Source organism: Carcharhinus amblyrhynchos, chromosome 7 (genome assembly GCF_965287045.1).
Source record: "Carcharhinus amblyrhynchos chromosome 7, sCarAmb.v2.hapA, whole genome shotgun sequence".
NCBI lineage: Eukaryota > Metazoa > Chordata > Chondrichthyes > Carcharhiniformes > Carcharhinidae > Carcharhinus > Carcharhinus amblyrhynchos.
The window spans coordinates 13980933-14005569 of NC_137330.1; the positions used below are offsets into that span (position 1 = coordinate 13980933).

Genomic DNA, 24637 nt, shown 5'->3' on the forward strand with positions numbered 1-24637 from the left:
ATTGAATGTTTTCAAGGGGCAGTTAGTTATAGCAATTAAGGCGAAGGGGATCAAAAGGTATGGAGGAAGGCGGGGAATCAGGATATTGAGTTGGATGGTCATCCACGATAATGAATGGCAGAGCTGGATCAAAGAGCTGAATGGTCTCCTATTATCTATGTTTCTGAGCCCTATAAGCAATATAACTTTGCTGTCACTGTTGCTATCTTCATTTAAAGCTCTTCTGGATCTGTCTCGTGTTTCTGTACTTTATGCATCTCCTTACCCCATTGTTAACATCCCTTTAGTAATTTAACCTCTTCTGCTTTCCACCCTTTCACAGACATTGCTCTTCTGTTCTCCCTCTCTTTTCCCTACGTCTATACGACCTTCAAAGTTGTTGAACATAACCTTTTGGGGTTCTAATGGCTGGTCATTGATCTAAAAATATACTGTTTTTTGTCTCACAGGAGCCACCTGACTTGAGTATTTCCTGTACTTATTTGCTGTCATTGTACATGCTTGACCACCTACAATCTGTTTCAAACTAAAATTGACGAAGTACCATGAGAAGTGTTTTGTTGAGTATATGTTGTGTACTGTATTTTACAACAATAAGAATGTTATGCAGTTCTTTTGGCATGAATGGAAGATTGGGTGACTGAGGAAGCAGCAAGTTGGCATAAATGGGTCAGCAAGGTGTAATGAGTGGTATGCCACAGGGATCGGTGCTGGGACCTCAACTGTTTCTAACTTGTAAATGATTTGGACAAAAGAATGGTTGGCAAATTTGCTGATTACGCAAAGCTAGGTCGGAAGGTAAGTTGTGGAGAGGACACGAGGAGGCTACAAAAAAGATGGATAGGTCAGGTGAATGGGCAATATTTGGCAAATGGAGTATAATATGGCAAAATATGAAATTGTCCAGTTTGGAATAAAAAAAAACTTACCTTTTAATAGTGAGAGATTGCAGAGCGTGGAGGTACATAGAGATCTGCATGTCTTTGTGCTTGAATCACAAAAGGCTAGTATGCAAGTACAGCAATTAATTAGGAAAACTAATCGAATGTTGTCTACTACTATCGCCCTACGAATTGACACAGATCTCAAAAAGTTCAAGCTATTCAAGATTAGATACCAAGAGGTGTGGTGGACCACCAGCAGCAGCAGACTTGTACTCCGCTACAATTTGTAACCTTATGGCCCTGCATATCCCCTATTCTCCCATTATCACCAAGCCAGGGAATCAGCCCTGGTTCAATGAAGACTGCAGGAGGGCATACCAGGAGCAGCACCAGGCATACCTAAAAATGAGGTGCCAAGCTGATGAAGCTCCAATCCAGGACTGATTGTGTGCCAAACAGCAAGTACTAGAGCTAAGCAATCCCACAACCAATGAATCAGATCTAAGCTGGGCAGTGCTGCCACATCCAGGACAATTAAACAACTCACTGGAGGAGGAGGCTCCACAAATATCCGCATCCTCAATCAAGGAGTGGAGCACATCTGTGCAAAAGATGAAGTTAAAGCCTTCGCAAACAATCTGAGTGATCTATCTCGGCCTCTTCCGGAGGTCCCCAGCATCACAGTTGTCAGTCTGCAGCCAATTTGCTTCACTCCATGTGATATCAAGAAACAACTGAAGGCACAGGATATTAGAAAGGCCACGGACCCTGACAATATTCTCGCAATAAAAATGAAGACTTGTGTGCTAGAACTTGCTGCACCCCTAGCCAAGCTGTTCGACTACAGCCATAACACCAACGATTACCAGGCTATATAGAAAATTGCCCAGGTATGTGCAGTACACAGGAAATAGTATAAATCCAGCCTGGCCAATTACTGCCCAATCAGTTGACTCTCAATCTTCAGTAAAGCGATAGCAGGGATCATTAACAACTTATTCAGCAATAACTTGTTCATGGATCCTCAATTTGGGTTCTGCTAGGGGATTCAGCTCCTGACCTCAATACAGCCTTTATTCAAACATGGACAAAAGAACTGAAAGCCAGAAGTGGGGTGAGAGTACTGTCCTTTGACATCATGGCAGCAAGGAACCCCAACACAATTAGAATCAATGGGAATCAGAAGAAAACTTTCATCTGGTTGGTGTCATACCTGGCACAAAGGGAGATGATTGTAGCGGTTGGAGGAAAATCATCTCGACTCCAGAATCACTGCAGGAGTTCCTCAGGGAGTGTCCTGGACTAACCACCTTCAGCTGCTTCATCAATCACCTTCCTTCATCATAAGGTGAGAAATGGGGATATTCAATGCAGCAAGACCTAACAAGATCCAGCCTTGGGCTGACAAGTGGCAAGTAGCAATTGCGTCACAGAAATACCAGGCAATGACCATCTCCAACAGATGGATGTAACCATTGCCCCTCCTACAAGAGCAGGTCAAAGGCTAGGAAGCCTGCTGACCTCCTGACTTCGCAAAGCCTGTCCACTATCAGCAAGACACGAGTCAGGAATGTAAAGGAATTCTCTCCTCTTGCCTGGATGAGTGTAGCTCCAACACCATTCAAGAAACTTAACATGGTTTAGGATAAAACATCCCATATGATGATTACCCCATCCACAAACATTTAATCCCTCCACCACTGACGAACTGTGGCAGGCATGTGTACCATCTACAAGATGCACTGCAGGAACTCACCAAGATTCTTTTGGTGGATCCTTCTATAGACATGACCATGACCCATCTAGAAAGGAAAGAGCAGAAGATACCTGGGGACACTGCCACCTGGAGATTCCCCTCCTAGTCGCACTCAATCCTGACATTGAAATCTATTGCTGTTCCTTCACTGTCGCTGGGTCAAAATCCTGGCACAAGCTCAACAGAACTATGGGTTTACCTACATCACATGGACTGTAGCGGTGCAAGAAGGCAGCTCACTACCACCTTCTGAAAGACAACAAAGAATGGGAAATAAATGCTGGGCCAGCAACTCATGCCAAAATCCTGTAAATGGGGAAAAAAAATCCGTAATGTGAGGGAAGTTATGCTTTGCTTGTATAGGGCTCCAGTGAAACACATTTGAAGTGCTGTGTACAGTATTAGTCATATTTAAGGAAAGATGTAAATGCATTGAAAGCAGTTCATAGGTTTACCAGATTAATACCTGGAATGGGCAGGTTGTCTTACTGGTCTTGTGGGAAAAAATTAGACAGGCTAGGCTTGTGTTCCCTGCAGTTTAGAAGAGTAAGAGGTGACTTGATTGAAACATAGGATCTAGAGGGGTCCTGACAAGTTGGATGTGGCAAGGATATTTCTTGTGGGAGAATCTCAAATTAGGGGTCACTGTTTAAAAATAGGGGGTTGCCCATTTAAAATAGAAAAGAGGTGCAATTTTTTTCACTCAGTTGGTGTGTCTTTGGGACTCTGTTTCAGAAATGGTTTGGAAGCAGATCCTAGGATATTTTTAGGGCACTTAGATTCTTGGTAAGCAATGGGATGATAAGTTAATGGGTGTAGTGGTGTGCCGATTTAAGATTTCTCTCAGGTCAGCCATGATCTTATTAAAAGACACAGCAGGCTTGGAGTTGAATGGCTGTCTCCTGCTCCAATTTCGAATATGTTGCTTCTCCTCTTCGACTCAGGATTGAGGATAACTTGCTTCCACTCCAGTTCGATGGGTTTTAGATAGCTGTTAATTCCAATGTGCTTTCTGCAGGCTACCATTTGTGGGTTAGGTGGTACTTAGAGTTTCGAGGAGATGAGTTTTTGGAAGATTTATGCAAGCTCACTGACACCTTGAATTGGTCTTTGCACGTTGTTATGTTGAAGTCTATCAGTGTGTTTGGTGCCTTTCCGAATGAACTTTCTCCATTTCTGTTGGTCACTAGCCAGGGACTCATTTGACTCTATTGCTTAATGATCAAATGATCTGTTTTAATGGCTGGCTGACAAATGTTTCCAGGATATTTGAGGAGCTTCCTGCTCTTTATTGAATAATATTGTGTAATCTTTTATGTTCATCTGATAGATTATGGGCCCATTTGAAAGCTGGCCTCTCCAACAATGCAGTTTTCAGTCAGCACGGTGGCAGGCTGGATTAGGGTAGGAATTTTTCTAAAGCAAAACTGGAGCCCATCACACTGACTCCAAGGAAAGAGTATTATCTACTGAGCCACATGTCAAGACGTACTGGAACTTCAGGAAGGGAGCATGTGCAAGGAGCCTGGCTGAAGGGATTTTATTTTTGGAGGGCACAAAAGGTGAGAGTGCAAAGGGGGCAAGAATTTGAGAATAATGGAGAAAGCGGAATAGCTAAAGATATTTAAAGGATAAATTGGAAGGTGGCAGAATGAAGGAAGAGAAGGAGCAAATAAATTTTTGGACCCGGAAAGAAAAATTAAGAGTAACTTGGCGCATGAAATGTAAGGAAGAGGGATTATAATGGCAGGTGTTGATTTGAATGAGGTTGGATTGCAAAATGCAGGGGAGAGATTGTGGTGGGTTGGGGGTGTGGAGCAGTAAATACAGACCAAGAAGAAACAGTAATAGAAGAATGAAGTTTACTGGAAAAGCAACATCTGTGAGGAGAGAAAGCAGAGTTAATGTTTCTAGTCCTTTTGGCTCTTCAACAGAACTGAAGGGAGAGAGAATGTATTAGTTATTAAAATATAGATATAAGTAGGGTGGCAAATAACAATGATGAGTAAAGGAAGTATGAAGGAATGGGCCTAGCAATTGGATTGAATGAGGAAAATGAGCTAAGGGAGATGGGGGGAGAATGAGTGAGTGAGAGCACAAAGTAAGACAAAATGCAGTTACAAAATGGAATAGCTGCATCCAGGGAAGAGGGTCAAAAGAACCCAAACACATCATCAACATTAAAGTTGGAATGAAAGAAGAAAATGTGAAGGTACGTGGGAAAAGGAGGAGCAAGAGATTTTGAGTGCAGTATTTACGTCACTAAAGTTTAAGGCATCTGCACTTGTGCTTTTCCTAACCCCACACTTGTGCTGAACAATTGCAAGCTCAGTTGAACAATTTGTACTACAATACCACTTCTCGAAAAATATAGTTTTATACTTGAAATAACAGTCTAATTATTAGAGATGTTGTCTTCCAAGAATTTAAATATGCACAAATAATGAATGCTTTAAATCCGCAACAAATACCAACAGCCTAATTAGCCACATAACTGTTTCAAGCTACACTAGATTTAATCTGCAATGATATATCGTGCATCATTAAACCTTTTTATGGGTGCTTTTTATCTTGGTTTATACCACACACTTGTGCATTGAACAATAATGAATTTATTTTACTCAGGAGTACTCTAAAACATATACTAAAAGCTTCCTTCAATTGTTAGTTAAGGTGTACATTTCACACTTGTCTTCCATTGAGCATTATGTCTCATCAGTATCTAACATGTCATTTTAGCACACGCTGCTATATCTTTGTGTAGGGAATGCGTTTGTGTGTGTCAGGATTGGTTGTGTGTGTGTGTGCATGCAGTGAGGGGGGAGTGTGCACATGTGCTCGGCTGGTGGGTGTTCATGTTGTCAGGAGTTGGTGGGGCCGTGGGGTAACTGTGTGGGAGAATGCATGTGGTTGAGACAATGTGTGTATGTGGTCAGGAGGGGGACATTTTATATTGGTGTAGCCAGTATCCTCTTTGGTTGGGATGAAGCCTTGCTGGGGTGGGGAGGTGATGTTTTGGGCTTTGTTGTACCTGTGGTTGACACTATTTTTCAGAATGGCTAATTGATTAATTTCCCAATAATAGCGTCCTTTGTTTTGTGGAAATAGAGAAGTAAAACCTCTTTCGACTGTGAATTGGATCGCCAACAGAGTGTAAGATAGGCTTGAAATTGATGGCATATGGAAAACAAACTGCGATGCCAGCTGCAGAGCTCATGCTTATATATTTTTTTACGCAAGCCAGACCCGTGGTGATAATCTATAGAATAAAGGGGAAACTGTTCTACTTACACTGCCTTCAATCCATTACCAAGGTTACTGCATGCTCATTTAGTATGTAGGTAACAATTGTATGCACGCGCACTCACTCAAACTGACCTCCAATTTATTGTAGAAGTATATGGGGGAAAAAGGCCCTTTCATTAAATGATCTAGAAACTAAGATCCTCTCCCAACTTGCTCAGCATAAAACAATGTCCCTCGTCAATTAGGATCTCTGGAGACATCCTAGAAAATATGGACCATTACCGTGCCTGTGTACCACTTTTTGGCAACGACAGACAAAGGTGACCAAATTCATTATCACATTCAAAATGTCAGCTTAGCTTTTGGCTTACTGAGGAAAGGAATATTTGTGAACAATGATCTCAGACCTGAGACTAAGATCATGGTTTACTGGGTAGCTGGTAATCCTACACTCCTGCATGCTTTGGAGACTTTGACAACCACAGCAAGCACCATAAAGTACTGGAAAAATGCCATCATCATCCTCCTATGCTTCTTGACCCATCTCTAATCATCATTAACCCTCTCTTCTTCTCTCCTCCCTTCTCATGTTACCCGGCTTCCCACTAAGTGCAGCTATGTTATTTGTTTCTACGACTCATCCTTCATCCTGAGATTATGTCCCCCAGTTTTAGACTTGCTGTAAGAAGTCTCACAACACCAGGTTAAAGTCCAACAGGTTTATTTGGCAGCACAAACTTTCAGATTGCTACTCCTTCATCAGGTGAGTGAAGACTTGTATTTACAAGCATATACGGACACAAACTCAATTTACAAGGCAATGGTTGGAATGCAAGTCCTTTGCAGGTAATCAAATCTTAAAGCTACAGACAATATGAGTGAAGAGAGGGCCAAGCACAAGTCAAAGACGTGTATTGTCTCAAGCCAGGACAGTTAGTGAGATTTTGCAAGCCCAGGCAAGAGGTGGGCATTACAGATAATGTGACATGAACTCAAGATCCCGGTTGAGGCTGTCCCCATGTATGTGGAACTTGACTATCGGTTTCTGCTCAGCGATTCTGCATTGTCGTGTGTCGCAAAGGCTGCCTTGGAGAATGCTTACCTGAAGATCAGAGGCTGAATGCTCTTGACTGCTGAAGTGTTCCCCCAACAGGAAGAGAACACTCTTGTCTATTGATTGTCAAGTGGTGTTCATTCATCCATTGGGGAGACCATCCAGATGCTACGACAATGTACCATGTCTCAGGACATCCTTTCCTGCAGCGTATCAGGTAGACAATGTTGGCTGAGTCACAAGAATTGTGAAGTTGTATGAATGAAGTAGTGGCACGATGGGAAAATTGGTCAAGTATTTGATACAAAATAAGGAAAACTGACTCTGCATAATCTAAGACATGAATAAGACCAGAGAAGGTCAGGCTGTGTCTAATTTCTAAGACCTGATAAGGCTGACTCCACATGACCTAGGGCTGTATCAGTGAGACAAGATAAGGTCAGAGGTGACAAAGTCATCAGCCACCTTCTATTCTATCAAAAGGACAAGATAAAGGTATGAATGATGAGACAAAGAGTTCTAGGAAGTCAGCAAGTTGTACCATTGTTTGTGACATTACTTGGGATGCTACTAATTGATCAAATTCCTGAATAAGCTCTGATCTCAAACTGATAATGAGTATGTATAAATACTGAACTGTTTGTTTGTTTGTTTGTTTGTTTGTTTATGTAAGCGTGGACTTGATTAGCAAGTTGTAATGACGGCTTCCTGAACTTAAGTTTTTGCCAATACTGCATGCAGTCTTTCGGAAATAAAGACAAGTTATTTTGTTGGAACGAACTTTTGAGTCTTTCTACCACAGTCAAGAATCAGGAAGATTTCCACTTCAACAGAATATGTACTTGGTGGGTGGTGTTCTCATGTGAGACGATGGCATCCGTGTCAGTGATCCTGCATGTCTTGCAGAGGTTGCTGTGGCAGGGTTGTGTGGTGTCGTGGTCACTGTTCTCCTGAACGCTGGGTAGTTTGCTGTGGATTATGTCTGTTTGTGCTGTAATTTGATGGCAAGAAGTGGGGTTGTGGGGATGAATTTGGCAAGAAGTTTGTCGTCTTTGACATGTTGAAGGCTCTGGAGAAGATGTTGTAGCTTCTCCACTCCGGGCAAGTACTGGACGACAAAGGGCACTCTGTCTGCCGTGGCCTGTGTTTATCTTCTGAGGTGGTTGGTGCGGCTTTTTTTTGCTGTGGCATACTGGAACTGTCGATCAATGAGTCAAGCGCCATATCCTGTTCTTATGAGGGCATCTCTCAATGTCTGTAGGTGTCTGTTGCGATCCTCCTCACCTGAGCAGATCCTGTGTATACGGAGGGCTTGTCCATAGGGGATGACTTCTTTACCGTGTTTAGGGTGGAAGCTGGGGAAGTGGAGCATTGTGAGGTCATCCGTGGGCTTGCGGTACAGTGAAGTGCTGAGGTGACTGTCCTTGATGGAGATGCGAGTGCCCAAGAATGCAGTGATTCCTGAGATTAGTCCATGGTGGGTCTGATGGTGGGATGGAACTTGTTGATGCCATCATATAGTTGTTTCAATGATTGTTTGCCACGAGTCCAAAGGAAGAAAATGTCATTGATGTATCTAGTGTATAGCTTTGGTTGAAGATCCTGTGCAGTGAAGAGGTCATGTTCATTTTTGTGCATGAAGATGTTGGCATGTTGAGGTGTGAATTTGGCCCCCATGGCTGATCTGTGTGTCTGGATGAAGAACTGGTTGTTGAAGATGAAGATGTTGTGGTCCAGGATGAAGCGGATGAGTTGTAGAATTGCATCTGGAGATTGGAAGTTGTCGGCATTGAATACTGAGGCAGTCGCAGCAATGCTGTCGTCATGGGGGATGTTGGTGTATAGTGCTGAGACATCCATCTCCACAATTAGACTCCCCAGCCAGGGGAAACACCCCATCATCTACGTCCACCCTGTCAAACCTTGTAAAAGCTTTGTAAGTTTCAGTGAGGTCATTCATTTTTCAAAGTCTAGGAAAATATACAATCTCCTCCTAAAACAATCTCGCCACCCCAGGGATTAATCTGGTGAACGCCTTTCTATGGTAAATGTATCCCTCCTTAGGTAAGGTAACAAAACTGTATGTAGTACTCCAGGTGCAGTTTCAGGTTCTGTACAACTCAAGCAAGAATCTTTACTCAAAACCTGTTGCAATGAAGACCAACACACTACTGACCTTCCTAATCGCTTGCTGCACCTATATGTTAATATTTAATGACACATGAACCAGGACACGCAAGTCCATTTGGACAATGCATTTTCACCATTTTGAGAAATTTTTTTTATATATCAAAGTGAATAACTTCACGTTTGTTTACATTATATTCCTTCTGCTGTGTTCTAGCCCACTCATTTAGTCTGTCTAGGTCCTCTTGAAGCATCCCTGCATTCTCCTCACAACTTGCATTTCCATCCAGTTTGATGACATCAGAAAATTTAGGAACATTACATTTGGTCTCCACATCAAAATAATTTTACGTGGATTATGAACAGCTCTGGACCCAGCACCGACCCTTGTGGCATCCCACTTACAACAACCTGCCATCCTGAGAGTGATCCATTTATCTTTTGCTTTCTGCATGTCAAACAATTCTCAATCCATAACACTGCATTACTCCCAATCCCATATGCTTTAATTTTGTGTGTGGGGTGTTGTTGAAAACCTTCCACTGGTTCTGTTTTATCTATGCTACAAGGAATATCCTCAAAAACCCCCCAAGTTTGTCAAACATGATTTCCCTTTCATTAATCTGACTCTGCCTTATTTTGCCATTCTTTTTTAAAATGTCCAATTATCACATCCTTTATCGTGGATTCTAATACTTTGTTTACTACTGATGGCAAACTAACAGGCCTGTAGTTTTCTACTCTCCCTCTTCCTCCCTTCTCAAATAGTGGGCTTATGTTTGCTACTTTCCAGTCTGCATCCACCTTTTCAGCCTGTATAGAATTTTGAAAGGTAACCAACAATGCATCCAATATCTCTATATTCATCAGCTTTGGTACTCTGGGATGAAGCTCATCTGGTCCAGGGGATTTATCAATCTTCAGGACAGTTTACTTTTCAAATGCTAACTCTTCAATACTTGTTTCCTTTAGTCCCTCAGTTTCACAAGCCCTTGATCACCTTTTACTTCTAGGAGGTTTTCTGCTGCTGCTTCCATGAAGACAGACTGTTTAGTTTCTCTGCTTTAAATACACCAGTCCCAATCAACAATGGTTTCGTAGTCATCATCACTTAACTTTTCAATTGCCGATTATGACTCAAATTTAAATTTCACCAGCTTCCATTATGGGGACTAATTTTTCTTTTCTGGATTATAACATGCAATCTAAATTTCACCTGCTACTGTAGTCGGATTTGAACCTTTACTTCCAGAGCATTAGCCAGGGCCTCTAGATTACTAGTTGAGTGATATTATCGTATGGAGCATGTTGAGGATGAATTAAAGAAGATAGAGGATGCTGTCTTTGTTTCAGTTTCAGTTCTAAGTTTGCCAAATCTTTGCAAAATTAAATTACGTTACATTGCATTACTATTTGTTCGTAACAAGCCCAAGTTTGGTTCTGAAATTGTTTGAATGTCCTTCTACTATTGCTCATTGAGTCTTTCCCCATCAAATATCAACTGTCTTAAAACGATTTTGATTGGCGGATACTGAGGAAGATTGTCAGGTGATTGTCAGCAGGATATAGATAGATTGGTATATTGGGTAGATGGCAGATGGAATTTAATCCTGACAAATGCGAGGTGATGCATTTTGGAAGGAATAATGCAGGGAGGAGTTACATGATAAAAGGTAGACCAGTTAAGAGTACAGAAATACAGAGGGACCTGGGAGTGCAGGTGCACAAGTCTCTGAAGGTGTCAACACAGGTAGAGAAGGTTGTGAAGAAAGCTTATGGAATGCTAGCCTTTTATAGGAAGGGGTATAGAGTATAAGAGCTGTCGTCTAATGCTTCAGTTGTACAGAACGATGGTTAGACCGCATTTGGAGTACTGCGTCTAGTTCTGGTCACCTTACTGCTGGAAGGACGTGGAGACCCTGGAGAGGGTGCAGAGGAGGTTTACCAGGATGTTGCCTGGCATGGAAGGACTGAGTTACGAGGAAAGATTGGAAAAACTGGGGCTCTTCGCCTTAGAAAGAGGAAGATTAAGGGGGGATCTGATAGAGGTGTATAAAATAATGAAGGGAATAGATAGAGTCAACAGTGGTAGGCTTTTCCCTAGATTGGAGACAACTATTACGAGAGGTCATGATCTAAGGGTGAGGGGGGAGAAGTATAATTTGGATACTAGAGGAAGGTTTTTCACGCAGAGGGTCGTGGGGGTATGGAACGTGCTACCAAGTAAGGTGGTGGAGGCAGGCACGTTGGACTTGTTTAAGGTTTACTTAGACACATGAGCGAAACAGGGATGGAGGGTTATAGTAGACGGTATTAAAAAGGGTCAGAGCCTCGGGACGACACTGGAAATGTAATATTACATGTTAATGTTTTGTCTCTTTTAACCCACAGGTGTCGGTCCACCTTGTTGTCAAACGAGGGGCATGCACACAGGTTGTGCGTGGGCTGCTCTTGGAGGTTTCGAGAGTGGCCTAGTACTTCGTGTTGTTGTGTGTGCTTAATCCGGGACCAGCAGATGGGCACCACAACAGCTCAGTGACTATATCTGCTAGCTGTGCAGATACATGGATTTGGGCCTGTGTCTGTGGGAGTTTGCGCATTCTCCCTGTGGTTGCATGGGTTTCCTCCGGGTGCTCTGGTTTTCTCCCACACCCCAAAGATGTGCTCTTAGGCTGATTGGTGTACCAAATTGACCCTGCACTATTCTCCCCTGAATCTGGCTACACATGGGGCAGGGTAGGTGTAGGAAAATGCTTTGTTGAAATGGCGGCGTGGGCTCGTTGGGCCGAAGGGCCTGTTTCCTGTGCTGGGTTGTTCTTTGATTTTGCGTTTAATTTTAATGCTAAGATAATTTTTTTTTTAAACAAGGTCCCAGTGTGCATTTAGAATTTTTGTCAAGTTTGTTTGCACTTGTCCTTTGGGGGAAGAATACAGTTCCAAACAGTGCAGGTTATGGTTCAGTCGGAAGTGATCATGTCCATTAATTTCTCATTTGTGTCTTCTAGGCAATCTTAGTGTTTTGCTGGACGTATATCCGTCGATACCAGAGTCAACAAGAAAGCGAGGTTGTCTCCACCATAACTGCTATTTGTGCCCTCGCTGTTGCACTGATCACTTCATCCCTGCTACCTGTTGACATATTCCTTGTTTCTTATATGAAAGACTCCAGAGGCTCTTACAAGGTACTGTACAAGTTGAGGCTAAAGTAAAGATCACTACCATGTACATTCAAACTGTGCAATGATTCAAATACTTTTCTGGAAATATCATTTTTACTGTGAAATACTTAAGCTATTCTACAGGATTTATTACTAAAGTGCAGTTTTAGTTCTTGGTGTTTGCAGAAGAGATTTAATTTATAGAGGAGGAAAATTAATTTTCCACAGTAGTTATACTTGGTAGGAAATTAGTTGATGGATGGAAAGTGTGTCTCTCTAGATTTTTGCAGATTTGCCTTCAACTTGTAAAATAATTTATTTATCGCCCCCTTGAATTTTGGAGTGCTTTATAAGCACATGGTGAGTATTACTTCATTTATGCAGTTTCTACACGCAAGTTAACAGTGTGGGATGTGAAGGGATGGGTGGTGGCGGGCAGAGAAAGACATCATGGAATAATAAAGGAATATTTGCAGTACTTCAGACCTTATGTCCAGATGCATGATGTTGCCCTTGTGGATCGCTTTAGCCATTTCTCCGGGAAAAACCTTTGACCATTTTTGAGGTCCTGTTCTGTGGGTTTGAATGAAGATTGAAACTTGATCAGTCTATTGTTTCCAGTTGCTTCATACATATTTGGTTACAGATAGTGTTCATTAGTGACATTGTAGGTGAACACTCATTCATGTGATGTGTTACAAAGGAAGAATAGTAACAAATGTGATTGGCATTACTGCAGGGCCGTTGACATTTTGGAGAGCTGTTAGACGTTTTGTGATGTGGAGATGCTGGCGTTGGACTGGGGTAAACACAATAAGAAGTCTTACGACACCAGGCTAACCTGTGTTAACCCTCTCTCCACTCACATTGTCTGTACTTTTTTTGAGACTTGATTACCTGTGAAGACTTGCAATCCAACCATTATTTTGTAAATTGAGTTTGTGTCTTTATATGCCCTGTTTGTGAACACAAGTCCTCACACTCCTGAAGAAGGAGCTTGAGGCTCCAGAAGCTAGTGTTGCCAAATAAACCTGTTGGACTTTAACCTGGTGTTGTGAGACTTCTTACCAGACATTTTGTGATTATTCTTTTTGACAGTTACAGCTAGCTTGAAGTGTTATATTTACAGGATGCTTCTTCAATTAGCATAAAGTCAACGTGGTACCTCAGCATCACCTTTTGGGTACACATTCTCCTCTCTATTCTGCTAAATTGGTAATTTGCCAGCGATATTTTTCACTATTGAGGATAGTTAATGTAAATTGATTTGTAGTGCAGCTGAATCTGTTTAAGCTACAGTCTGCCAATTAATTATCAAGCATACATGAAATGTTTCTCTTTGATACATTCTAAGATGTTAAATGTGTTAATAAAGTACTGACAGTTCACACAAATAGTTGTATAGGCTTATCGGCAATTTACATAATTTAATTAGAATCTTAATTAAGTAGCATTAAAGGTAAAAAGAAAAATGCTTAAAAAAAACTGAAAGTGAAAATGTCCAAATATACTGCACAAATAAAAAGTCAGAATTCTTCTCTGCTAGTAAGACCAAAGTATTGCCTTAAGTTGCAGATATTTGTGTAATGTGAAATTGCATGTCAGAAGCATCCCATCGGGCAACTCAACTTCAGTTTATTAACCAAGGGTTCTCTCTGTTCTGCAGTGTCTGGTTTACCCCAGCAAATGGTGAACATTTATTCATTTGTATGCAATCCACTGTCAAGTGTTTATGCTGCCAATTATTTTTGACTGACTGTGTTTACAAGTAAAAACAAAAAAAAAATGGTCATCAGATACATCGAAGTGTTTTTGTTATGGTTGCCACTGCACAGGATCAGAATGTGATCTTAGGTCTTTATAGCATGACACAAAAAGAACATAGAATCTTGCTGCCTTTATCTGGCTTTGTGCTATTGTGAACAGTGCTGCCCCACTTGCAGGCAACGCTATTTATTAGGCATCATTTACCATTGATACATTCCTCCCCTCTGCTAGCATTGATCAAGAAAGAGAGAGAGTTCGTAGCCTGCACAACCTTAGGGTGTCTCAAAGTGTTTTACAATTGATGAAGTCAACTTGAAATATAGTCATTATAACAATGTAGAGAAATGCAGCCGCCAATCTACACAGCAGGGGCACAGAAAAGCAATAATCTGATGATTAGGTTTTTTTAGCGATGTTTGTCAAGGGATAAATATTGGCGAGGGCATTGGAGAGAACTCCCTCTCCCTTCTCCTGAGGGAGCATGCTGGCCTTCCTGTTTAATGTCTTATCCAAAATACAGCATCTCATACACAGTATTGTGCTGGAATGTGAGGCTTGATTTTGTACTTGAGTCTGGATCAAATCGGGTTTGAATTAATACTTAAAGCAAAATATTTTATACATTTTGAACAACTAAAGTGATTTGTTCTGCAGTAAGAGTCAATTTGGACAAACACAGATACTTTGATTAAATACCTGACTACTAATGAGTGATGCCTGATCTGCTTGTTAAAGACTTAAAAATTCCCTTTTTCAACTTTCGTTACAAATGGCCTCCATAGGGAACCCTAGGAATTTCTCCTTTGGCTAAAGTGCAGAATAACACATTTATCCTCTTCACCTTGTTAAGTATTCAGTTGGTGCATACTGGCCATTGAGTCATTTATCCTGTCTTTCTGTACATTTTTCAGTTTTCCCAGAATTCCAGTGTGCAACCAGTGATCTCTTGAAGTATTGTCTTCTTAAAGGCCACTCAAGGCCATTGTTATTGCCACATGATTAAAGGGCATGTTATACAGTGAATTTATGTCTTGTTTTCACCCACAAATGGCTCAGTTTATAAGAACATAACATAAGAAATAGGAGCAGGAGTAGGCCATCTAGCCCTTCGAGCCTGCCCCGCCATTCAATAAGATCATGGCTGATCTGTCGTGGCTCAGTTCCACATTCCCGCCCTCTCCCCATAACCCTTAATCCCCTCGCTTATCAAAAACCCATCAACCCGCGTCTTGAAAATATTTAGCGAGGCAGCCTCCACCACTTCAACGGGCAGAGAATTCCAGAGATTCACCCATTGATGTTGATATGTGGCCCCATTGATGTGATCCTTGTTATGACTGGCAAGTAGTTGGCTTAATCGGTTGGTTATTCTTAGGAAACATAAGCACATGTACTTTCCACAGGAACGCATGGACATATAAAAATGGTGGCTGCTTGTTTAGCCTGTTTTACTTTGGCATGACCAGTCATTTGTACCATTTGTACTCATCATGTTTTCCTCCCATTAATGCCACCCAAACCCTCAAGACAGCTGGGAGAGTGAAACAAAAAAATTTTGGAAAACATGGGGAATTTCTTAACCAGCCCCATCCAAAAAAATCAAATAACTTTCAGGAGACCAGGTTACTGAGTGATTCAACCTCCAATAATATACTAACACCCGTGTCACGCTTAGGAATTAATTCACTGCCCTGTTGCATGATTGCACTCTGAAGGTGCCATCAATGTCTCCCAGTGATAATTGATTCTCTGTGAAAAGTAGTACTTTTTAAATATTTTATTTACATAACTTGTACTGCATCTCATTGTCCTCTCAAAGTTACTGAGCATCAATAACACTAGACCAAGTGTTCACGATCTTAATCAAATCTCTTCTAAATCTTTGATTTGAAAAGTAAAAGTCTGTATCTCTGAATCTATCCTGATAACATAACGTCCTTACACTAGAAAGGAGAGGATCTATCTTATGTTGTCAGACTGTGAAATGTTTTGCCAGTGAATATAACTCTGGCTTAATGGTGTGGCCAAATGGACCATCTAAAATGGTGATTTGTAAAGCACTCTGGGACAATTGGGCAAGAACTAAAATGACAGGCTGCAGCCTACAAGACAGAGACAAACAGATGCAACCCACACAAGTGAATACACAGGATATGGGTCATCTCTAGGACCAAAGAGACTTTCTGGTCAAACTGGGTTGTTTACCAGATATAGAGACACCGTAATCCCTTATTTGGGAAAGAGGTGTGTATTCTACGTGCCCTAGCACCTGCAGACATGGCTGTTGGGGACACACCCAGAGATTGGTGTGGCAGCACCAGATTTGGACTTCATTGATCAGGGTGATCAAGTCTTGATCGATTGATTGGCAATGGCCAAAAGTGTGAAACTCAGCGGGGTGTAAAGGGTGCTGTGCAACCGAGAATCTCTCTCTGTGACCCCATGAGCGAGCTACAACAACAGTGACCATCGCCAGCGACGACCAGTGTGAGGAGAGCCACCACATCCGAGAAGGAAGGCCAAAGCCAGAGTGCCAGACCAGTCTACGCAGAGGACGACAGACCGACGCACGGATGAAGGCCAATATCTGCTTGGGTACTTGCCAGTCACGCAAAGTTAAGTCAAGGTCTTGTATTGGACTTAAAACTCTCGTATTTTCTGAAAGGTAACTTATTGTTGGTTGAGTGGGTAGTTATTCATCGTGTGTCTTAAGTAAATATTGGTTGTACTAACAAGACATCTACTGGAAGTTATTTGTCCACCATATAAGGGTTAAAATAGACTGTGCGGCAGGCAGAACAATTGGCAACTCCGCCGGGACATTGCTCCAATATCAAATCCCGCAGAATCTGTATTTAAATGATTATTTGAAACTCAGGGCCAACAGATGTAAACTCCTTATTGGACAAATAACTGCTTTCGGGAAATTGTTTATTGTGCATGCATCGTTGCTAATAAGGAGGATAGGGTAAACTGTGTAGGTTTGCATTAGAATCCAGAGGGATTAGAACCGGAACGTAGCCCAGAGCTGTACCTGCAGTCTGATCAACTCCCTACCCTCGTTGTTGAATATAAAATGGCAGGAAACAGCACAGAGACAGAGGTGTCCCATATGGGAAACAAAAGTCAGGAAATTTATTAAGGAGGGAGGATGGCCCCTATGGGCAAAATCTTGTGTCAGTACTGAGACAGGACCAGGATCCCTAGGGAAAGTTTAGCAAAAACAGGCAGACAAAAGTGAGAAAGAAATTGCCATTGTGAGCTGCTTAGGACAGCTGCTAGGAACAGAATAAGAATTAAACGCAGTTCGTAAGGCACAGGAGGAAAAGGAGGAGGAGATTAAGAAACTAACGGAACAACAGCAGGCGAGGATAGAACAAATAAAAGCCATAAAGGACAGAGAGGTAGATGAATTAAGGAGAACCAGCAGGTAAATTTATTACATCTGGGCATTTTTCAAACCCTGTATGAGAGAGCCTACCAAGACGCCCGATGCACTGTCTTGGCGAAAGGTGAAGCCGAGCAGGCAGTAACATGATTGAAAGCCAAATGCACGGATCTGCAGGCAGCAGTAAAAATCTACATCAAGCCAGTAAAGAACAGAGACAGGCAACCACTGACCACTCCAAATGCCAGTGAGAAATTTCACAGCTGGAATCCCTATTATTGATTCGGAACGGATTTATGTGAACCTTGGGACAGTAGAGAAAGAGGAGATAGAGTTAAAGGAGAATCCTAGACTTTACGTGACGGAAACCGAGGATTGGGGTTCACCACTATCTTTCCCAGGGGAAGTCATATCTACTGCGCCCCCAAATTCACCTTCAGTACTGATGCACCCGGTGATGACTGCACGTCGGGTAGGAGAGCCTCAGGCCCCAGCTGTTAGATATACAACCCTGTTTACGGAGGCATAATTGGCCGAAATCTCTCAGTGCAACTTTTGAGCCTTCGGCTGATCTACACAGTTTCTTTGAGGATGTTAGGCAGCAGAAGATAATGCATGGGCTATGTGAAAGGGAAGAGATGAAGCTGATAGTCATGTGCTTAAGCAAGTCTGTACGGTCTGCCCTGCCAGTCCCTCAAAATGTCGGGGAAGGAACCTTAAACAAAGTTAAGGAAGTGATATTGACCCCGATAGGATTTAATAAAAGGGATTCAGTCGATGGGTTAAATAAGTGTAGGCAGAGGAAAGGGGAACATCTGACTGCCTTTAGTTGTTTCTGGATCCACTTCACGGAGAATTAGATCGGGCTAGATTAAATGAGGCTGATTCATCCAAATGAGCAAGGACGTTAGTCTTGCACACCACAGAGGAAGGCAAGAAAGCCTGTGCTAATTTTGACCCCGCAGAGACCACACACAGTGAAGCATGGGTTGTCTGACGTTTAGCTGGAGTCTGGGAACAGGAAGTTCAGGGAGCCCCAATGAGGGCTAGTCAGGGTCCAGTATGGAGAAACGAGGGTAGGGGGGGGAATCACCGATACCAGAAAGGTACAGCTCCACCTTTACACAGCAGTCCTGGGGAGACAGAGAGAGGGACGTGTTTTAATTGCAGGCAGCCAGGACACTTTGCCCGAGATTGTAGGAGACCCCCGCCACTATATACGCAGTCCCTGAGACTACCAGGACCACCAGTTATGGCAGCTCCTAGGTATGAGAGAGAACACCGCCCATCACCGATGGAAGATTCCGGTCACCCCATGCATACCATAAGCACAAACACTGTATCCAACTGTCCCTGCCTATGGAACCCTAGATTGATGGTGCCCAACCTGGATCTGTAGTACCAGGTGGGATAGTGTATGGAGACCCCTAGCTAACAGCAAGGTGAGAGGCCACCTCGTAGAATTCCTTTGGAATACTGGAGGCTCCTGAACTACCCTGAATGTATCCCTTGGCCAACTATGGGTACAATTTTACTCCGTGGATTCAAGGGATGCATGCAGGAGGGACGCATTACAAGCCCTGTACAGGTCCGTCCACATAACGTGTGAGACCATCCGGTGGTGTTAGTTGACCTCCTCTCCTCTCTCTCTCCCCCCCCGGGTCCGATTATATGTATAAATGTAATCTTTCTTTTGATCCAGCTAATCGATGCATTTGGCAGACGGCTACAATTAGCACAGCGCCATCAGTCATTGCTAATAGGATTAGCACAATTGGGGAATTCTGGTTTGACCCCTTAACGTTAGCAGTGATCCAGCCATCAGGGAGGTGCTTCAAAGAAACAATGAGCATTTGTGCGGTATAAACATGATTGTGGCCAGATACCTGGGGAGATGTTAATTGAAGGGCTGGACCTGAAATCACAGACAACACGGTTTCCCCAGACAGGTAGAGGGGATGGTGGCCAAAGTAATTGACAGTCTATTATATCAGGGGTTGTTGAGATGAGTGACGTCCACAAATAATGCGCCAATATGATCTGTGAAGAAGGTAGATGGATCATGGAGGTTTACGGTCGACTACTGCGAAATTAAATAAGGTTGCCTTGCTCACGGCCCCAACAGTAGCCACAAGCCCCGTCACCATGTTGAGACAGGGAGCCAGGCAAAATTTTGGTACTAGATATTAGTAATGGCTCCTGGTCCATCCCTTTTAAACCGGTATTGTCAGTACAAGTTTGCCTTTACCTTCCAAGGACAGCAATACACTTGGACTTGTCTACCGCAGGGTTTCCATAATTCCCCGTCCGTCTTTCATAGGCGACGAGCTACCGGACTCAAAATTTTCCTGATCTGAGTGCTTGGTCCGATATGTAGATGATTTATTGTTACAGACTAACACCAAAGAGGAACATGTAACATTGCTGGATGGATTACTGCACTGCTCCACTCATTAGGCTGCAGAGTCAACCCAAAAAAGACCCAAATTTTGCAGCCCAAGGTTATATACCGCAGTACAGTGATCACGCATGGGAAGAAGGAGATTGAACAGAAAAGGATAGATTCCATAGTGCACCTTCCACTGCCCTGAGATGTGAGTGCCCTCCAATCTTCCCTAGATCTAGTAGGGTATTGTCGGAACCATATAGACGGCTTCGCCACCAAGGCAGCCCCACTTTGTGATTTGCTAAAGAAAAACACAACCTGGAAGTGGACTGTGCAGCGTGCAGCACACAGCTGCAGTAAACAATTTAAAGCATGCCCTTGCCACAGCGCCAGCCTTACTAGTCCCTGACCCAGATCTGCTGTACGCCTTGCAGCCACAGAACACACACTTTCAGCAGTGCTATTAGAAGAAAGACATGGTAGACCAGGCCCAGTAGCTTATGCCTCACGAGTATTGAACCCGGTTGAACAAGGCTTCTCCGGGTGTGAACGATACTCAAATCGCAGTATCTTGGGCTGTGCAGAATTTTGCCTCTCTCACTGGATTGAACACACCCCAACACAGCTTCTGCTGGATGATTGCCTTAAAGACGGCTCAGTAAGCCAGATCCGCGCTGCCCGTTGGATACTACTACTGCAGGATAGGGCCATCACTGTAAAGTGAACCAAAGTGACCACGTTCCAAGCAGATAATTTAAAATGCGAGGGAGATCTGCATGTGTGTCAGGTTATACCCACAAAGGACCCCACAGGTCCATTTATCCTGAAACAATAGGAAAGACAATAAGGGACAAAACAGGCAGCCACCCAATGGACAGACTCAGCCATGAGAATTTATGTTGATGGTTCATTGACCATGCAGAATCACAGGATGTGGCATTTATGCAGGAAAATCAACAGGGACAGCCACTAATACAACTCGCCCTCAAACTACCCAGCCATTTGAGTGCTTAAGCTGCCGAATTAGCAACAGTCACGTACGTAGTAAGCCACCCAGACTATTTCCAACCCCTGCCAATATACACTTCAATAGGATATACGTGTGCAACAGCCTGAGTTCCTACTGTATTTGCGGACAGAAAGCCCCTATTGTCAGCCCCCTTATTAAAATATGTTCTGCAGACCACTGAAGGGTTCACATATGGGATTATTAAGGTTAGAAGCCACCATAGCACCTCCCCACCTGGTAACCGTAAGGCTAATGTGTGAGCCAAAGCCGGCGCTCGTACGGGACTGTTTTGGAGAGTTAACGCCTTGACCATTTGCCAAACTAATATAGTGACCTGGCCCAGGTGCAGAGCACTGATAGTTCCCTAAAACGTATTTTGGATGGAGTCTACTCAGTCCCATATGAGAAATGGAAAGACAAAATGGTTTGATATTAAAGACAGGGACATATGTAGTCCCTACCCAAGACAGAAATCAGTTCATCTACCAGTACCATGACAGAGATGGCCATCAGGGCATAGAGACAACAATCAAACAATTAAAAGAATGATGTCGGTGGCCCGAAATGGCACAATGATGTTGCGTATTATATTGATAATTGTTTAATTTGTGCCCAAAACAACCCCGATAGGTATGTCAGGAAAGTGGAGCTAAGATGCACATGCCCAGTAGAAGGCCCATGGACAAATCTCCAAATTGATTATATCGGCCCACTGCCTCCGTGTAGGAACGGATTTAAGTACATCCCGGTAACAATAGACACTTTCACCAGATAGGTTGAGGCATTCCCCACCAGATCCAACACAGGTAAGGCCACCTCAAAGGTATTAGCCCAGCAGATGTTTACATGATGGGATCTTCCTGCTGCATGAAGTCCGACCAAGGGACACATTTCAGTGGGCGGGTGAAGTAGAACTTATGGCTATGTTTGGCATTAAGCAGAAATTCCATATTGCCTACTATCTACAATCCAGTGGAATCGTAGAGTGCATGAACCAAATACTAAAAGGAATCATTAGAAAGACCATGCAGCAAAACAACATGACGTGGGATACGTTACTTCCCTTTGCCCTCATGATGGTACGTAACACCGTTTCCAGTTCTACTGGCTTCACCCGCCACACGTTAATAACTGGCCGATTTATGAGGGGAGCTGAATATTTATTGGGCTTTGACTTAACTGAGCCTGCTATCACAGTGCTGACGCATGGAAAAGCCATCCCGCAGATAACCAAAAACATTAAAGCAGCCCAGTTAGCTGTGGCTGTCCGATTAGAAGTTAAAAAGAAACAGAGCAAGGCATATTTTGATAAAAGGATACACCCGGTAGAATATACAGTTGGCCAGCAGGTGATGATTTCCCTCTACAACCCCAGTTCTTGTCCCTGAGATATGCAAGCCGTACGTCGTCACCGCCAAAATAAGCCCCTCAGTGTATAAAGTCCTAATCGTCAACGGGAAAACTGGTTGGTTCCACGTCTATCAACTGAAAGCTTACGGGACTCAGAATAATCACTTCCACCATCTCTTATTAGAGATAAAGAAGGATGACACAAGGCGACTGGAATGGCCTCACCCAGGAAATGTATTTTCCTGGACACCACCTCATTCACTGTCAGGTTCATACCAGACCCTTACCCTATCACACTACAGCCCAGAGCCTCGTCCATACCTGAAGTGCCCCTAGGGGTACTGATCGACCCAGACGTAACAGGAGGCTTGCACACCCTAGAGGACTGGTGCGACTTGCCAGATATCAGCCCTCGCAGCATTATGGATTCTCCCACAAACGTAAGCCTTAACAGCCCCAGACCTAGCAGTGAGGCCCTGACTAAACGGCACTGGGTTATTTTGGCCTCACCCGATGCTGCATCCTCCACGTGGATGAGGGACCAGACGCACAGTTTAGTTTGACTGGTACACGAGGATGAAGGACTCCTGAACCCTGATTCAAATGCAGACCAACAAACAGACACGGGTATGGAAACCAAGTGAGGAGATAATGGTGGAACCCCATGAGACAAATGATTCAGAAGATGAGTCTGTTGGACAATTGGTTAACGAAAATGCTGAATGAAGGAACTTAAGGTGCACCAAATGATGAAATTCAGCTGACAATACAGACCAACGCAAGGTACAAGAATCTCTAATGGAAGCACCCGCTTACAAGCAGTTGTATACTGCTAGTATGATTAACCAGGTTATTTTTTTTAATCTGATGCCAGCTCTTTGGCCATGTTTCTCTAGTTAAGACAGCATTAAGCCAAGAATACACATCTGTGGGCAGCAATGCTACATTTTAAAATCTTTGAGGCAGCTATGCTAAATTTAGAATCATTGAGGCAGCTATGCTAAATTTTAACGTCATTGAGGCAGCTGTGCTAAATTTTAAAATCTTCAAGGCGATTGAGCTACATTTTCAACAGGAAATGAAACAAAACTCTTAAAGTGCAAAAGCCTGGTACAATATGCAGCTGCTCTGTGTTCCAAATGACGCTAAGAATTTTATTTCCAGAGTTCTAAAATAGAAGACCCATCTCTTTACCTGTAATGTTAAAGAGACACATTTTCAAATCTTAGAGGCACTTGTGCTAAATTTTATAGGCGACCTACCTTCAAACTCCAACACACTTACCTCTTCAGGTTATTACAGACCAACTCCAGTGCTATTCGAATCTCTGTAGTTAATGGTGACTGCTGCTAGACTAAAACTGGTCACCTTGATTTTGCTAGCCAGTTAAATAAGCTCTTTGTGACAGCCAATGACTTGTTGATCTGAACAAAAAATTGCTCCGTAATGCTCCACAATTAGAATTAAAAAAAATTACAACATGCAAGCAACACTTGATATACCTCGGTCCTCCCGACCAAACCACTACCAAATAAGTGTTCAAAAAAAAAAGAGGGGGGGCATGGACACTTTAAATATATGTGTAATACATCAAGTATTAGATGTGATAACAGCAGAAATTACGTTGATCTCTTCAGGACAGTGACAGATGATGACAGAGATGCAACCCATGATCTACTGGACTCATCGGGATAAGCACGCAGGACGTTCCAAGCAAGATGAACTTGTGGTATCCAGGTTATTTATGGTTTGCCCCACTTGACGCAGGGGAATTTGAGGAGGGTATGTTGTGGCTACACCCAAGAAGAGTATAATGTTTTGGGTGTAATAACCAGTGGCTGGTATACAAAAAAACCAAATGGCAGTTCAACTGAATGTTAGCTGAGTGTCACCATTGAAGGGGATTGGTGGGATTTTCAAATAATGGGTGCCTTGAAATTGGATGTCTGGCCAACAGCCCAGAGAAAGGATTAGAACTCGGGCAGCTGTGCCCCGGGACACTCATGGAGGGGAACTTTGCATTGTGTGAAATAAGAACTGGGCTGAAGCCAATCCCAGACTGAACCCGCTCGATTTGTCCCGAAGCCACCCCCGGACCACAGAATGGATTGATTCTAAAACACACAGGGAAAACCTTGTATGACAACACCCACCATGAATTTGTGGTGGTGACGGATATAGCTGGGACCCAACTGCTGGGATGGCGCTCTCCCTAACTTGAGATTATACTGCCACTTAACTCGCAGACTGTTAGGTTGGAAGGTAGGAATGGATGAAAGACAGGAAAGATTCAGGAGGGAGTTAGTCAATGACATGGCCACAGAATAAGGGATAGGGGTAGCAACCATCAACACCCTTGATTTAGCTGGTCTGCACAATAAACTTAGAGTTCTGACCCAACAGGTTAAACAGACACTAAATTCCATCAATGGGGACAATCAGCAAGATACTAAAGGGGAACTGACTGGGAACACAGCCAGCAGCCACATGGTGGCTGTATTAAAAGGACAGG

General features: G+C 43.0%; 1 protein-coding gene across 1 annotated transcript in view; it reads left to right on the top strand.

Moving 5' to 3' along the window:
• Window positions 1–24637, top strand: part of lmbrd1 (LMBR1 domain containing 1) — a 221685-nt gene that overhangs the window by 11803 nt on the left and 185245 nt on the right. The window contains exon 2 of the mRNA XM_080191977.1: window positions 12073–12249. Within this exon, the coding sequence (XP_080048103.1) occupies window positions 12073–12249 (177 nt within the window). The remainder of the gene's footprint in view (window positions 1–12072; window positions 12250–24637) is intronic.